We start from the raw sequence: 16,256 nt of genomic DNA, 5'->3' as shown, positions 1-16,256 counted from the left end.
GGTCAGGTTTTATGGCTGGTGTGCCTTATCATTCCTTTGTTGTCTGTGTCCCTTGTGGGAAATCCTACAAATACCCAAGTGATGCAAGAAGCAACTGGGAAGAACCAATGTAAACTTAGTTTTGAAGTATGTATATCTTCCAACTTCATGCTTTACAGTCTACCTCTCTAGATGTTCAATTTTTTTGCTAGATTTTTTTTGTCTTTTTCATTGATTGATTTGGCTTATTTTATTTCACTTTTCTGCCATTTTTGCCTAATTGCAAAGATGAGGATGATGAAAGGACACTCACAAGGAATACATGTGGCCAGGCTGGAATTCGAACCCTGGTGTTGTAGCGGACTGTACGAACCACTTTACCATGGAGATTGGGTATTTCTTGTCTTTTGTCTGAAATTTGTTGCACATATTGTATTTTGTCAGCTTTATCATTTTTAAGAAAAATATTTATTGCTTAATTATTTGTGATTTTTCTTGTATGTATGCATTGCTTGCATTGTAGAATTATTTCTCTTGTAGTCTACAGTTATTACAAGCATAAAATCATAGTTTTTCGTTGTGACGTTTCAGGAGAACACACGCTCCCTTCATTAGACATTTATTTTTAGTTTGACTAAAGATACAGTTATAACAATGGTTGTATTTTTTGTTAAATTTGTTTAAAAAAAATTAACCATTGTTATAACTGCATCTTTAATCATACTAAAAATAAATGTCTAATGAAGGGAGTGTGTGTTCTCCTGAAACGTTACAACGGAAAACTATGATTTTATGCTTGTAATAACCGTAGACTACACGAGAAATAATTATTTGTGTATGCACTAAGCATGGGATGCTATAAAATTTTTACTCATAACAATGTAGTATTGGTGTAATTTACCAAATGTACAATTTTATTATGGATCTCAATAGTTCCGTTGTGTCTTTATTTAGTGTATGATCAATAGCTTTGGCATATCAATAAAGCAGTTGGTAGGCCATCTGACTGTCTTGTAGGATACCCATGTTCAGTCCCTCGGGTGGGCGATTTCAGGTGGAAATTGTTCCAGCATTATCCATGTATAAAGCTGCTCTGGGGTTCACCCAGCTTCTAGCTTCCAGTGGGTAAAGTTGGCTGGGGCAGGGTGCTGTCCACATCATCTCCACAAATGGCCAGGATTGTAAATGTGTGAGACCCTATCCCCCTTCACAGCACGTTGCAGTGTTCAGGGGGTGGCTCTACGTTTAATCAGCACATTAGAAATGAATTGTACGAGGTTAAGTCAGTAAGTAGGTCACAAATGTTTATTAAAAAAAATAGGGATGGGACAGATTAATCGGTACTCTATCGGTATCGGCCGATATAAGCATATCAGTTTATCGGTAAAATTACCGATTATTTTACCGATCCGATATGTCTATAAATATCTTACAATTTAGTGCAAAATTCAACCACTTCTTTATAATTTTATGGATAATCTCCACACTCTACGTTTTAAGAAAGTAAATATCTAAATATGAAACACGTTTAGCACTGTAGTCACCTCAAAATACAAATGTATTAAAGAGGTCAATGATCCATTCAGGTTCCTCAAGGACCATTTGGAATTCTATATCGGATCGGTAGAATATCGGTAAATTTTATATTGGTACTTTATCAGTATTGGCCAAAATTTCATATCGGCCTATCCCTACAAAAAATAGAGTGAAATACTGACTTGAAACCTTTTTTTCCCTGGCATAATTTCCACCAACACTCATACAGTTATGTATCACTTTATCATTTATCAGCCCCCCAAAACCTGCTGCATAAAGGTCTTTGGGCTGTTGTCCCAGCCACATTCATCATCTTCATCATCCGCGAAATATTTGCTGCCACCGTGCGAATACTTGTCAAAAATTGAAGCAATCATGCATTACTCTGTAGGCTAAACTACGAGAACACCCTATTGCAGTTGCTATGTTGTCTATCATCACTCGCCTGTCATCTCTTCCACCCATACCATCTCCATGTACGCTCCTCAAGCATGGTCGCCATTTTTAAACTGAACTCTCATGCGTGCATCTGCTATCTAGCAAGTGCTAACTGAATATCATCAAACTGGATTCAGCTACCACCTAATGACACCTTTAGAAACTACTCACTACTATTTTCAGCTATTCCACATCAGTTTGTGACGTATTTACTTACTTCCTATCATCCAAAAAAAAAAGGTATTAATTGTAAATAAAACTTGTGCAAGGTTACTGTAAAAGAACTTGTAAGATTTCATATACATAATACACACACAGAATGAGACACATTAGAATAACACACATTGTGTTTGAAATAGTAATTGTTTTAGAAAATTCCCATGGAATCAGGATAGTACAGTTGTTGGCCCCTAGGCAATGGTTTGGAATATGGCAGCAACATAAAAGCATTTCTTATCTGTTCAATCATCTGATATAGACTGGCAGCTGGTATACTTCCCTTGCATACACATCCAGTTCTTATAAATTGTGTATAGAGTTCTAAACTAGAGGAAGGTGGTGTCTTGTTCACTGATCCTATACCAGAGAATACATGAATCTCCCAAAATTCACAAGAGTTCTGTGCATCTAGCTGTTCCTTCTAGCATTTTTCCAAGACAAAGCACTATCAGACCCCTATCCATGTCCAACTATAATTCTCCGAGATGAGGCAGTTGTTACTTTGAAAGGTGCTGTTTATTGTGTCTGGAAACAGGTCTCTGTTGTCCACAAGGATGTCCCCAGATTTGGTAAGAATTATGTCTTGCTACATTCCTCATCTTCCTTTCACTATAACTGTATAGTTTAAAATTATGGACGCAGTGTTGCAACACAGAACAATTTGTCTCTTGAGTGAATGGTTCTCTTTTCTGGTTATAGAATTGTTTGAATTGTTGTTTTAAGTCCACTTTATGCACAGAGAGGCTAATCGGGTCTGGACCTACAGTTTGAAGTGGGATCCGAACCACTGTGCATTGTGCCTTCACTAGGTATCGAACCTGGGACTCCTTGATCACAAGGTGACAACGTTTTTGGTCATAGAAAGAAATAAGTAGGTTACAGAAGAAATCAGGCACTTACTCCACTTTTCGTGAAACATTTAATATTTTCACCAATTTTCATATTATAAGATCAAATGAAGAATGTACCTTGCTGTTGTAATTTGGATAGTATAGATAGTAACACTGTCAAGTTGCCCATGTGGACTTGCATTGAAAGTGTAAGCAAAAATTTTTATCTGCCAAGCTATGTTGCTAGTAGCCTACCAAGAGTGGCCCTCGTCAATGGCATAGTTGTAATGCCATCACCTTGTAATCAAGGGGTTCTGGGTTTGAAGCCTGGTGGAGGCACTAGTAGTTTGGATCCCACTTTAAACTGTAGGTCCAGTCCCAATCAGCCTATCTATGCACACAGTAGATTTACAAAATTTGACTCTACCAAGAGCAGATTGTCTTCTTACTTGGCCCATTCTTTTGTAGTAATATATGAAAAGGCCTTTAGGCAGAGATTACAGGATGTGTACCTAGTCATATCATAAATGCTGTTACAAAGTTAATGAAGAACTACAGGCACAGTGAGCAGGCTAATGTATTAATAATACATAATGTATAATGTTACAAAGGTACAGGTCTTGCCAACACAGAGCACCAATCACTGTTCAAAATGGCCACCTCTGGCCTTCACACAGGCCCGAAGTTTCTGAGGCCAGTCATCAATAGCTGCACGCACGGTCTCGAGAGGAAAGTCCACCACTGCCTTCGCAAGAGAACGCTTGAGACTCGCAAAGTTTGGATGCCTCTTCCTACAGACCATGCCCTCCAAAACGGACCACAACCTGTAGTCCAATGGGCTGAGGTCGGGGCTGCTGGAGGGCCAATCAGCAGGAGCAATGAAATCAGGCACATTCCTCTGAAGCCACTCCTGTGTGGTCTTTGCCTTGTAGGCCGGTGCTGAGTCCTGCTGGAAACTCCACGGCTCATTGTTGAACATGGGGTCACTTCGAAGCACACACGACCTTGACATTTTCGAAATGTTCAGCTCTCGAGCCATCACTGCTTGTTTCCTGACAGGATTTCGTCGAATCTGCGCTGCCATAGCTTTCACGAGCTTCTGGCTCCTCATGCTGCGAGGTCTACCTTTCCTGGGGCGATCCTCAATTGTCCCTGTGTCACAGTATCTGTTGATGGTCCAATGCACGATCATCCTCCTGATATTCAGCTTTTTCAGGGTGTTGAAAATGTCCGATGGTGATTTGCCAACTTAGTGCAGTGCGATTACTGCCACACGGTTCTCGTATACACCCCACTCCGTTCGACTCGCAGTAAAATTCACCTTTCCGCTACCACAGCCAAACACACAATGATACTGTTGTTGTTTGATCCAACCTTGCCAACCAGTGTTGCAATCCCTGTCTAAACTTTGTAACAGAATTTATGATATGACTAGGTATAATGGAATTCCAGGCAACAATATACTTTTTCTTTTCTTGTAGTCGGAAGGTATGTAATCACTGCTCAAAGGCATCCCCATGAACAATTTCAAAATGATGAGCCAATCCCAAGACAGCATGTAACATTTACAAGAGTTTTGGTGCTTATGCAAGGGAAAGTCCAAGGCTAACAGACGAAACCGTTGTACATTCAAGGGAAGCTTATCTGCAACTACCATTCTTACAAACCATCACCAAGCATCTGACTAATGTGTTTTGGGAATTTTCATGAAACTTGATTAGTTACTGTTTTAAATGTTATAGTTTTAGTACTGGAAGTGTGATGCTATGTGTATGTATATGGAACCAAAAATTTCTGTGTTCATAAAAACTGTAACAAAATATCAGAATTGTGCAATCAGTTATAGAAATATTGGATTAATAAAACTGTTCATAATTTTTGCAAACCTCAAACCTCTTCAGCTCAGCTCTATATTTTACACTGTATTCCAACAAGAGTTAGGTGGAAGAATAGCATATTCTGACCTGTGACTACTCGATAAAAATGTTATTATTATTAAATGTCCTATTAAAATTAATATGATAATATATGTGCTCAAATTATTAATTGAATAAGCTTGCATAATGTTCTGAAATTCGCATATGCATGTGTTGAAACTCACACTGTGCTCTGTTGTGTTGAATTATTGAAGAAATAATTCAATATCTAAAGTGAAAAATTAGTATTTTGTTACTGTATCATTTCATCCTATTTTCCAGATGGTAACCTTTATCCTGTGGTGCTATGGGATTAAGTTTCTACCCGCTGTGCTCCTGGTGTTGCTTTTCGTCTCCGTGACACTCGCTTATTTCTGCTGGGATGTTGTGAGCGAGAGGAATGCCACTTGCACCATGGTCTTCCCTTTTGTTGAAGAGGAGAAGTACTCTTGGGGTGGATGGGGATCATCTCACAGTTACGGTCTCACGCTAGTACAGGAAGAAGCTTTGTGCTTAACTGTTTTGTATTTAGGTGAGTAGTTACATGTCTGTTTTTACTTTCATTTAGTGTTGCTTTTCTACCACTTTTGGCTAATCGTAACGATGAGGATGAGTGATGATGGATTGAAATTGATTAAGGGACACTTGCAAAGAAAACCCATGCACAGACTGGAGCTAGAACCTGGTAACATTGGTGGCGAGATCAAGGTTCAACCTCATAAGGTGCTCAGCCATTTGTGACAGTGGCATATGCAAGATTTTCATAACAGAGGGATCTTGTCTTCTTATTTTTTGTACTTATTTCTATATTTTGCTATATTTTCCTGCATTTGATGTTTTTTTTATAGGAATGATAAGCTAAAAGGTGGGAGGGAGTGGGTGGTTGCTCTAACCCCCACCAACCCAACCTTGGGCATGCCACTGCTTTGTCAGATAAGCAAATTCATCTTGCTTTAACACTAAGCAAAAAGTTAGGGATGAGATAGAGTAATTAGCACTTTATCAGTTTTGTCCGATAAAGATTTAATGGTAAGATTACTGATAATTTTACAGATTTAGTATATCTACAAATAGCTGTAATTTAGTACCAAGTTCTGGATATAAACTAAGGATGGGCTGATACGAAATTTTGGTTGATACCGATACAAAATTTACCTTGCGTTGAATCGCTGCCTTTAGTTCAGGTAGGGACCGTGAGGAACATGTTGCAAAATTTGATTAGAAGTTTTGGCGACAGACTCCAGTATGCACCATTTGCGAGATGTTATTTTCCGCAATTAATGTTGGTGTATAATTTTTTTTTTTTTTCAATAATAATAATGACATACATATGTGTGTAAGGCTAGAACATGAATAAAGACAAACTCTTTTTATTTACTGTGTTATATCATTTTAAAAATCATCAGGATTTTTTGCTCCATCCTGTATATTATTGAAAATGTAAAAATAAAGTTTGTGTTTGAAGTGTACTTCAACAATAATTTACTGTCATTGCAGTGACCATCTCCATTGGATTTGTGCATCGCCATTCTCATCTTTGGCAGGAAAATCCTATCAGGAACAAACTTTGGATTGTTACGGTTGTTGTTTTGTAAGTAAATTCATATTATCACATGTAAGAGAGTGAATGAGTGAGTTAGTTTGTGTGTAACTGAGAGAGAGAGAGTGAAAGAGTTAAGAAATGTTATAGACAATCATAACACATCACTTGTGCATACATGCAACGGATTTTCTGATTAGGTCAATGAATTCTATCCATTGTATTGTAAAAATACATTTGAAACATTCTTCATTTCTTGTGCTATGATAAAATCAAATTTTCAGAAAATATCATGGATTTCACTACTGGCTTAAAAACCAGGCTAATTATGATTCTCAAAATTACTTCTGTGGACACCAAGACATCTAGGTTAAAACACTCTATATAACAGTATTGACCATTATAAGCATATCAATGAACCAATGAATGAGTGAAATTGCATCTAATTCCCACTAGTCCTATAATTTAGTGCAAATTTCTCAATTTTTAAATGAATATATGGTTTTGTAAAATAAATTCCTAAATATGTTTTTTTTTTTAATATATTTTAAGGCAAAAACTATTGCAATCATCTGGTTACATATATTACAGAGATGAATGAAACATTCAGGTTCGTCGTGAAACTTTCGTATTTCTATATCGGTCCATATTGACCTGTTTTCTTATGCTTGTAATAACCGTAAACTACAGGAAAATAATTCCATATTGAAGTGCAGAAGTCAATTGTGATGAATTAGAAATGAATTTTGTTGCTGTCCTATTTACCTGTATTTCTTGTGTTTGAATTTAGGAATTTAGAGGGAACTAAATAATCACCAACAGATTATCTTATTTGCATATATTTCTTTAATCTTACATGGGGGAGGGGACATACAGTGATTCAAAATTTTTGTTAAATGTTTAAAACTGATCTCCCAGAACAATTGGGGAGCTACTTGAAAGCCTTAACACTGTAACACTGAATTAGAAATGAATTTTGTTGCTGTCCTATTTACCTGTATTTCTTGTGTTTGAATTTAGGAATTTAGAGGGAACTAAATAATCACCAACAGATTATCTTATTTGCATATATTTCTTTAATCTTACATGGGGGAGGGGACATACAGTGATTCAAAATTTTTGTTAAATGTTTAAAACTGATCTCCCAGAACAATTGGGGAGCTACTTGAAAGCCTTAACACTGTAATAAGTCGTAAAAGCCAGAAAACATCAGTGGCGGTACTCTACCCATCACCCATTTTAAAGTTTGGTGGGCTTTGGACCTGAGAGGTATATTTGCACCATGGAGTTTTTATATTGGTACTAGCTGATTACCCGGCATTGCCCGGGTATTTATTTATCCCAATCTTGTATTAGACAGGAAAATAATGAATTTTAACTATAGTGTAAAATGTAACTAATTTTAAATGTGATCGTGAATGTCACCAATTAGCTTAGGGACTCCGAAAACTATGGATTCGACACTAATCTAGGTCATTTGTGTCATTTTATTTTTCACCCCCTCTCACCCCCCATGCCGATAGGTGATGAACTTGGAGTTGAACCACATTGGGAGTGTCACGAAAACTATGGATTCCATTCGCAACACAGCCTGAATGTTAGACAACCCGAGAAACACTATCATTGTGCTGGATTGCATAGAGTTACGGATGTCTGCCTGTGCGGAATTTAATATCGGTCATTCTAGATTATTTTTACATGTCACCCCTTTCAACACCACCCCTAGGGGTGCCAGGGGTGTCTTATCCTAAAAATATTCTTTCCAGATTGCAAGTGATACCTGTACCAAGTTTGGTTGAAATTGCTCCAGGCATTCGAGAGTTATGCCGGAACAAACATACACATACACACACACACCCACCCACACACATACCAGGTGGTTATAATTAAAGCGACGGTGTTCAGAGTGGTACAGCACGGGCTGTAATGAGAGTAGCAGTCTGAAACTTCGTAGATATGCTAATGAAGCAATGCACTCGCGAATTTTTATATATATATATATATATAAAAATCAAATAAGGTAAAAGGAAACACTCACCGGACAGTAGGAAAATTCAAAATTTGCGCTAATTTATAGCATCATCGGTGTGAGAAGAAACAGAAGACGGAACCGGAAGTTGGGGTCCTGCAGAGTTGCCAGGTCCCCATTGAAGAAGAAGCGGTGCGTAGAACGAAAAAAACACTGTTTCGTCACCAGGCTCGTCGTAAACTGTGAGTGTGTAGGATGATTTGGGAGGGAGGGCGGGAGGGTTGGGCATTACTGGGTGGCCTTGTTCAGGCCAGGTGGAGTGGTTGCACTCATGGCCGATATATAGGCCCTCTCCCATCTTTTGCGAACAGAGGTGTTGGCTGGTTGGGGTAGGAGGTGGATGATCACTACCCGGAAGCAGTCGTTGAAACTGATGTTGTGGTGGTTGGTGTGGACGGCGACAGTGAAGTCCAGGTTGTGGGTGGAGGAGCGGTGGTTATTGATGCGGAGGTTGAGGGCCGTTGATGTTTCCCCCAGGTAAAAATCACCACAGATGTTGCAGGTGAGGATGTAGATAAGGTTTGAGGCATGGCAGGTCCCTTTGGGATGGAGGGTAAATTTGCCAGTGGCCGTGTGCACCTGGAGGGTGTGAGAAGTGATGAGGATGGGACAGGTCTTGCACCTGGGTCGGTTGCATTTATGGGCAGGGGGGTGTTGGATGTGTGGTGAAGGAGTGTTGTGGACCAGGATGTTTTGGAGGTTAGGGGGGCGTTTGAAAACCACCCTGGGTTTGTCGGGAAATATGTTTTTGGTTTCGGGATCACTGTGGAGGATTGGGAGAAGAGAGTGCAGTGTGTGCCTGATTTTGTTGAGGTGGGGATGATATTGGGTGATGAGTAGGGGCATGCATATTTCGTTTTTGACGAAAAAACGAAATTTGAAAAAACACATTGTAGTGTTAATTTTTCATGTCTTTGAAAGGTGTAAGGTGCATTTTGTGACCATATTTTGTCACGAAATAATGCGAAATGAACTGCAAAAAGCGAAATTAACTCTTAAACACGAAATTCAGGGTTTATTCACCGATGCGACACCTTCTGAGGTCTGAATTATCCTGAGAGTTATGCAATTCCCGGAAAATTGATTAATTCTGCTGTTAATATTGGAGAAGCAAAAATGGACTCCTTTACACAGAAATAAACTTAATACTCTGATAACTACATAAATGTGCTATTAGAAGTGATATGTTAATTCTGTGGAATAAGTGTAGTTTTTAAATCAAATTTAGGATTATATTCACAATTTTAAAACCAATATGTCTTTTTATATACCACTTTTCATCCATTATTTCACCGCTATAACACCGATATTTTATTTTATTTACCGCTTTTGAACCCGAAATTGACTCTATTTTTGTACCGAAATTTTGCTTTTTTATTTACCACAAATATGTGCCTCTAGTGATGAGTGCAGGTGGGTTGGTGGCAGCAGGTTTCTTGGTGGTAGTGGTATGTGAGGCAGCTCGTGATATTTGCTTGGTGACCAGGATGGAGGGATATCCACGGTTAACCAGGGCCTGGTGTAGGCGGAGGTTATAATTCTGGCGGGAGGTGGGTGAAGTGTTCAGGTGCTGTCCCCTGAGGGCCACAGAGAATGGAATTGCTTTTTTGGTGTGGAACGGGTGGGAGCTGGAGAAGTGTAGGTATTGCATGTGGTTGGTGGGTTTTATGTGGATGGAGGTAGTCAGGTGTCCTCCCTCGATGTGCACGTCCACATCCAGGAAGGTGATCTGGTTGGGGGAGTGTGTCCAGGTGAATTTTAGGGAACGGAAGTGGTTAAGTTGGTCCATTATATATATATATATATATATATATAATGGATAAAAGCAAGGAGGGCCAAAAGGGCTAAGTAAAAATCAAAGAAGGTAAAAGGAAATACTCACCGGACAGTAGAAAAATTCAAAATTATATATATATATATATTAGGGATGGAGCCGATTAATCGGTACTCTATCGGTATCAGCCGATATAGGCATATCGGTGTGTCAGTTTATCGGTAAAATTACCGATTATTTACCGATCCGATATATCGATAAATATCTTATAATTTAGTGCAAAATTCTGCCATTTTGTTGTAATTTTTATGGATAATCTTGATGCCCTACTTTTTAAAAAAGTAATTGTCTAAATATTCAACTTCTTTTGCACTGCAGTCACCTCGAAACATATTTATTAAGGAGATCAATGAACATTTCAGGTTCTTCATTGACAATTTCTAATTTTATATCGGATCGGTAGAATATCGGTTATCGGTATTGGTAAATTTTATATCGGTACTTTATCGGTATCGGCCAGAATTTCATATCGGCCCATCCCTAATATATGTTCTCGCCAGCAGGGTAAAAAATGGCACTGTAAGCAGTCAAAACGGTGTATAGTTACACGAAAAAGGCAGGAAAGATCAAACACATGAGAACAATCATTCTGGCATGTTTATTAGGAACTATGGTTACAAGAACTGTTCAATATGGCCTCCCAATTCAGCAACATGCTGCATTCGTAACACAGCACGGTCGACGGTTGCTCGCAGCATATCTGGTGAAATCTGAGCGATGTCGTTGTATGCTAGCCTTCAGATCAGGCAGAGACCGGACATGTCCCTGATAGACACAATCTTTTAAATATCTCCACAGCCAGAAGTCACATGGATTAAGGTCGGGGGATCTGGAAGGCCATGCATCTGGAAACTGCCCAAACATGATGCGGTCATTAGTGAAGGTTTCTCGCAATAAATCTTTGATGTGGCGAGTGACATGTGGTGTTGCCCCATCTTGCATGAAAATGGTGGTGTGTTCACAGTTCCGTTCTTGCAAAGATGGAATCGCGTGTTGCACAAGGAGGTCCCTATAACGTGCAGATGTCACTGTACAACTAACAGGCCCTCGAGGTGTCATCTCCTCAAAGAAAAACGGACCAAGAATGAAGGAGCTAGTGAACCTGCACCAAGCAGTCATGTAAACTGAGTGCAATGGTTGTTCCTGCACAACATGTGGACGAGTGGAACCCCATATGCGACAGTTCTGAGTATTCACTGCACCGTCCAGAGTAAAATGCGCCTCGTCAGTCCACAGAATATTCCCCTGCCACATGTCATCCACTTCCATGCGTGCCAAAACCCGATGGGCAAACTCACGGCGTTGTGGAATATCTTGGGGTTTCAATTGGTGCACAGTTTGAATCTTGTAGGGATACCAGTGTAAAATGCACCGCAAAACCTTGCGAACTGTTGACCAGGAGAGTGACAATTCACGTGCCACAGCTCTAGCACTGGTTGCAGAAGTTGAGGCATGTGCTGCACGGTCAGCTACAGCTACAGCAACTTCGTCCACAACTTCCACCTTCCTCTCCCTAGTGCAACACCCAATTCACCTGTTTCCTCGAATTTCTTCATCATCATCTTCAGCCCATTAATTGACATGGGCCCTCTTCTCAGCCCTTTCTGTTGGCGATATTTCCGCAGTGCAGCATTGCTATTGCTCCCATTCTGGTAAAACAACTTCACTAGCAGTGCACGGTCTTTCTTCGCAATAGCCATTGCTTTTTACACAGAAAAATTCAAACTTTTAATGGTCTGCGAACATTCACATCACTAAAGGAAAAAAAGCAACAAGAGTCACCAACAACAACCAGGGAGCTCACACAATGGGTAGGCAATGTCACTGACTTTGACGTCAGAGTTACGAAAAATTCCACATTTTGACTGCTTACAGCGCCATTTTTTACCCTGGTGGCGAGAATTGGATTTTTTTGCGTAATTGGCGAGCACATTGCTTCATTAGCATATCTACGAAGTTTCAGACTGCTACTTTCATTACAGCCCATGCTGTACCACTCTGAACACCGTCACTTTAATTATAACCACCTGGTACATCCATTTTTATATATATAGATTTGGTTAATTATGAAGTCATGCTTCAAAATGGCAACTATTTTAGGAAGGGCATGCACTGGGCAAACATTGAAACATCTAATTACTTTAAAACTGGATGTAAGACATTAATGTTCTTGTAATTATGAAAACATTTCAGGAACAAACATTACTATTTTTTGTTTTACTTATCTATTATTTTCTTGTCTGTGTTCAGAAGATGAGCATGCCCAAGCACTTGTGAGTTCCTCCCAATTCTTTTCTAATTCCTTATTGCTAGTTTGCCCCAAATTGATTCTTCTTTTCCGATTTCAATCATAAATAGTTCCATACACATTCTTCCTACATTTTCAGTAAGCAACACCAAGAAAGATATACACTAAATGCACGGCCATGAAAATAGGCAGCTGGGCAGAATTGCTCTGGTGCCACATATGGGAAAAGCAAAGCGAGAGAGGGACCAAAGTTGCTGGTTCCCGCGCAGTGTGTGGCAATGTCAACCAGGCTTCGTTGCCTAGTTTGAGCATCAGGCCGACCTCTCTCTGGGGATCTTTTGTGTCATCCCTGACCTTTCGAACAAATACTGTCAGTTTGTATCACATGGATTACAAAGACCAACTCTACAATGAGATCTTTCATTCTGTTAAACCTCCAAACACACGGGGCTGTGGTCTGACGTGGCAACAGCGTGAACTTCTACCACCTGCCTAAGTTCATGGCCGTGCATTTAGGTTGGTTGCTCTGTTGTGTTAGAGACAAGAAATTGCATACTTTAGTTTTTCAGAACAATTTCCATTTTCAGGATGCAACATCATTCCACAAGTCAGTATGGAAAAGATCCACCTTCAAATAAGGCTCTCCTAACTTTAACAACCCTGACTGAAAGTGCATTTCACTTTTACCTCCCATATTTTTTTGGGGGGAGGGGGGTATTGTGCATAAAAGTGTGTGGAAAATTCTGGCAATTTGAGTTTGCAAAGTGAATGAGAACCATTTGTTTAGTGCCCCAAAGCACCTACCTACGTATTCTTAAGTTGATGACTTTATTTATTTTTATTTTAAAACTTGTTATGAAGTTTTGACAGTGTCTCCAAATCCTTTTCTGGTTTGAAAAATGACCTTTCTTATATTATTATTGTTTCAGGATTTGTCTTCAAGTAATATATTCATCCGTGTCTTTATTGAGCGGCATTTCGACCGAATTGAGTGCTGATGTAACCAGCCTTCTCCTGTATGCCACATTCCTTGCTGTGCTATCAGCTGTTGTCTTGTTCTGCATAAATGAATTGGTCAAAAGGGAAGAAATCAAGTGAGTAAATCTGCGTATTAAGTTTCTTCACATTGGTCTACTTAAGTGTTTCTCAAAGTGCAGTTCTGGACCATTTGAATTATCTGATTGATTGATTGATTTGGGTATTTTACTTTGCTTTTCCTGCTAAGTGCAAAGATAAGGATGAGTGATGATATGATGAAATTGATGAAGGGACACTGACAAAGAACACCCATGCCAAGGCTGGGTTTCAAACCCAGCACCCCTGGCATCGTATTGCAGTGTGCTAACCACTCTGCCTCAGAGGCTGGCACTTGCATTATTCAGTCTCAACAGCCAGGAAACGGCAGCAACAGGACACGATGAAAAGCCACCTGACAGGCCATGACCAGTAACAGGCTGTTTCGACCTTGATGTTATGATTATTTCAGATCGAAATGACAAGTGGCACAGGCCCCTCCAGTCTGTAAAAACATTCATTGTGCATGCACGACCAACATAGTGAGGAAAACAATGCACACTATTGAGAAAATGGCAGTCTCAGTGGGAGGGGTGCTCACAAGGAGAAGGGGGATAATGGCAAGAACTGCACCATAATATTTTTGTGGGGGATTTTTGATAATATATATTTAGCTAAAACGTATGCAAAAAAAAAGTTTACACCTTGGCAACATGCTGCAATATGTGTGTTAATGAAGGGAAGGGAATCTGGATATATTTCCTTAATAATTCATTTACTTTATCTGTTACTAGGTGCACTGTATTTAATCAATTACATGAAAAGGAAGAATGTAGGGTAGGGTGCTGCATCGAGGGTTTTTTGCTCGAGCGTCTGATAGTTCGCACGGACAATGCTAGATAGCATACAGAATCGAGAGCTTCTTCGCTCCAACAGGCAAAATGATCAGTGCAGGGAGTCGTAACGTAACGAAATGGAACGGTATTTTCAATTACGGTTTCCGTTACGTTACAACCAGAAACTGAATAACTTTTTTCGTGAACAGAAACGTTACCTCAGGTATATGAACATTACGTTACAGGTGTGCATAACGGTACCGAACCATAACTGATCTGTAAATCAGTAGGTCGTTAGGTGACGCTTTAACGTTACATCCATTGCCGGCAACCAGTAACGTTACAGGGTAAGAAACAAGTTCGTCACGATTGACTAGTAACTTTAGTGTGTGTGGAAAGTGATAGTAACGTTACAATTAACCAGTAACTTAATTGAGGTCACGATTGTAAAAACGTTACACTCTTTGCTTCAAAGCAACAACGTTATTTATAGCTGGTATCATACAGACGTTCCGATGTGCAATAACGTGTCCGATGCCGTGTTCCGGAGAGAATAACATAGGCCTCTCGTATAATTGTGCTCGTTACTTTTGTAACGTTACAGTTCTTTCCCTTCACAAAAGTCTGTTTCAAAAAAGTGATACACATATCCGTTACGAATAGTAAATACCGTTATCGAAGGCGTTTTCGAAGAAGCCTCACAATTATGATCGGCAGCATACTAACATTACAGCATTTGACATTTTGAAAGTCATTAAATTATAATACGTATTTTCGTTTTGGATGTCAGTGAAAAAATGAAATTGTAAAACAAAACGTTTGAAAACATCCGTAAACAAGATTCAGCGTGACAGAAGTTCTGGTTATTGGAATTTACTGATTAACTATGTATTTATCACAAATATATTTATTTTCTGCATACTAAATCACTTTACGTGGATTTGTTCTAATTTGATTATGTATGCAAGATGAATTTTAACATGTGCGTTCACTTTATACGATAGAAAACAAACGTTTGTTGTAAGAAAACGTTTATGTATATCTTTCTCTCTCTCTCTCTCTCTTTTTCAGTTTACATGTGTTACATCAATTAAAAAATACAGTATGTTTGGCGATGAGAATGATTCATGCTTAGATTAAATTGCTGAAGGACGAAACATAAAGGACCAACCAAGGAATCATCTGTGCTACGCGTTCATCCACGTAAGCGAGAGGCAAGCTTTTTCCTATCGGAAGACGAAAAATAATTATTTGCTGCACGACCTTGATAAGGCGAACTGAACCACAAGGAAAGAAACCTGTGCAGACCCGCAACTCCTGTGCACTGTACTACTACCACGTGGAGGGGAGGGGGAGAGTTGACCGTTCTTCCTTATGGGCCGAGCTGAAGAGTAGAAGAGCTGTGCGGGGACTTTTCGTCCAAGGTTTTTTCCCTTGTGTTCGCTCGTAGCAGCAGCAGCACCACGCAAAATCGGAAAATGTGAATCCTCAAACTTTGTACACGTGACCTTCGGTCACGAAGCAGCCGAGTAGACAACGCCCTGGGGCGATATGAAAGGCACTTTTAGCAAGTAGAAACTACGTAGAAACGAAACGTTAGATGGAATTGTTGTACGAAACAAACGAAACCGCGTTTGTGCAACTGGTTTGTGGCTAGACAGGGCCATTGGACTCTCAAGAAGGCAAGAATTGTATGGGAAGTGATTCTCAAAACTAAGCGAATAAAAGGACAGTATATTTTATCATTTACAAGGGCCCTCATCCGCTTACAATTTTGAAAATTACTTTCAGTAATTCTTTCTTGTCTTCTTGGACAGGAGGTTCATTAAACTTTTTG

The 16,256-nt window shown here is 39.5% G+C and overlaps 1 protein-coding gene across 8 annotated transcripts in view; it reads left to right on the top strand.

The window, feature by feature from the left end:
- l(2)k05819 (transmembrane protein 94-like protein l(2)k05819) overlaps positions 1-16,256 on the top strand; it is a 132,318-nt gene that overhangs the window by 105,068 nt on the left and 10,994 nt on the right. For all 8 annotated transcript variants that reach the window (XM_083125451.1, XM_083125450.1, XM_083125452.1 and 5 more), the window contains 4 exons: positions 2-126; positions 5,201-5,450; positions 6,416-6,509; positions 13,499-13,663. In XM_083125451.1, coding sequence (XP_082981577.1) covers positions 2-126; positions 5,201-5,450; positions 6,416-6,509; positions 13,499-13,663 — 634 coding nt within the window. The remainder of the gene's footprint in view (position 1; positions 127-5,200; positions 5,451-6,415; positions 6,510-13,498; positions 13,664-16,256) is intronic.

The sequence above is a fragment of the Lepisma saccharinum genome, chromosome 7 (genome assembly GCF_977018435.1).
Source record: "Lepisma saccharinum chromosome 7, izLepSacc3.1, whole genome shotgun sequence".
Taxonomy (NCBI): Eukaryota; Metazoa; Arthropoda; class Insecta; order Zygentoma; family Lepismatidae; genus Lepisma; species Lepisma saccharinum.
Note: the sequence above shows the minus strand (reverse complement) of the source record. Positions and strands in the feature narration are given on the sequence as shown.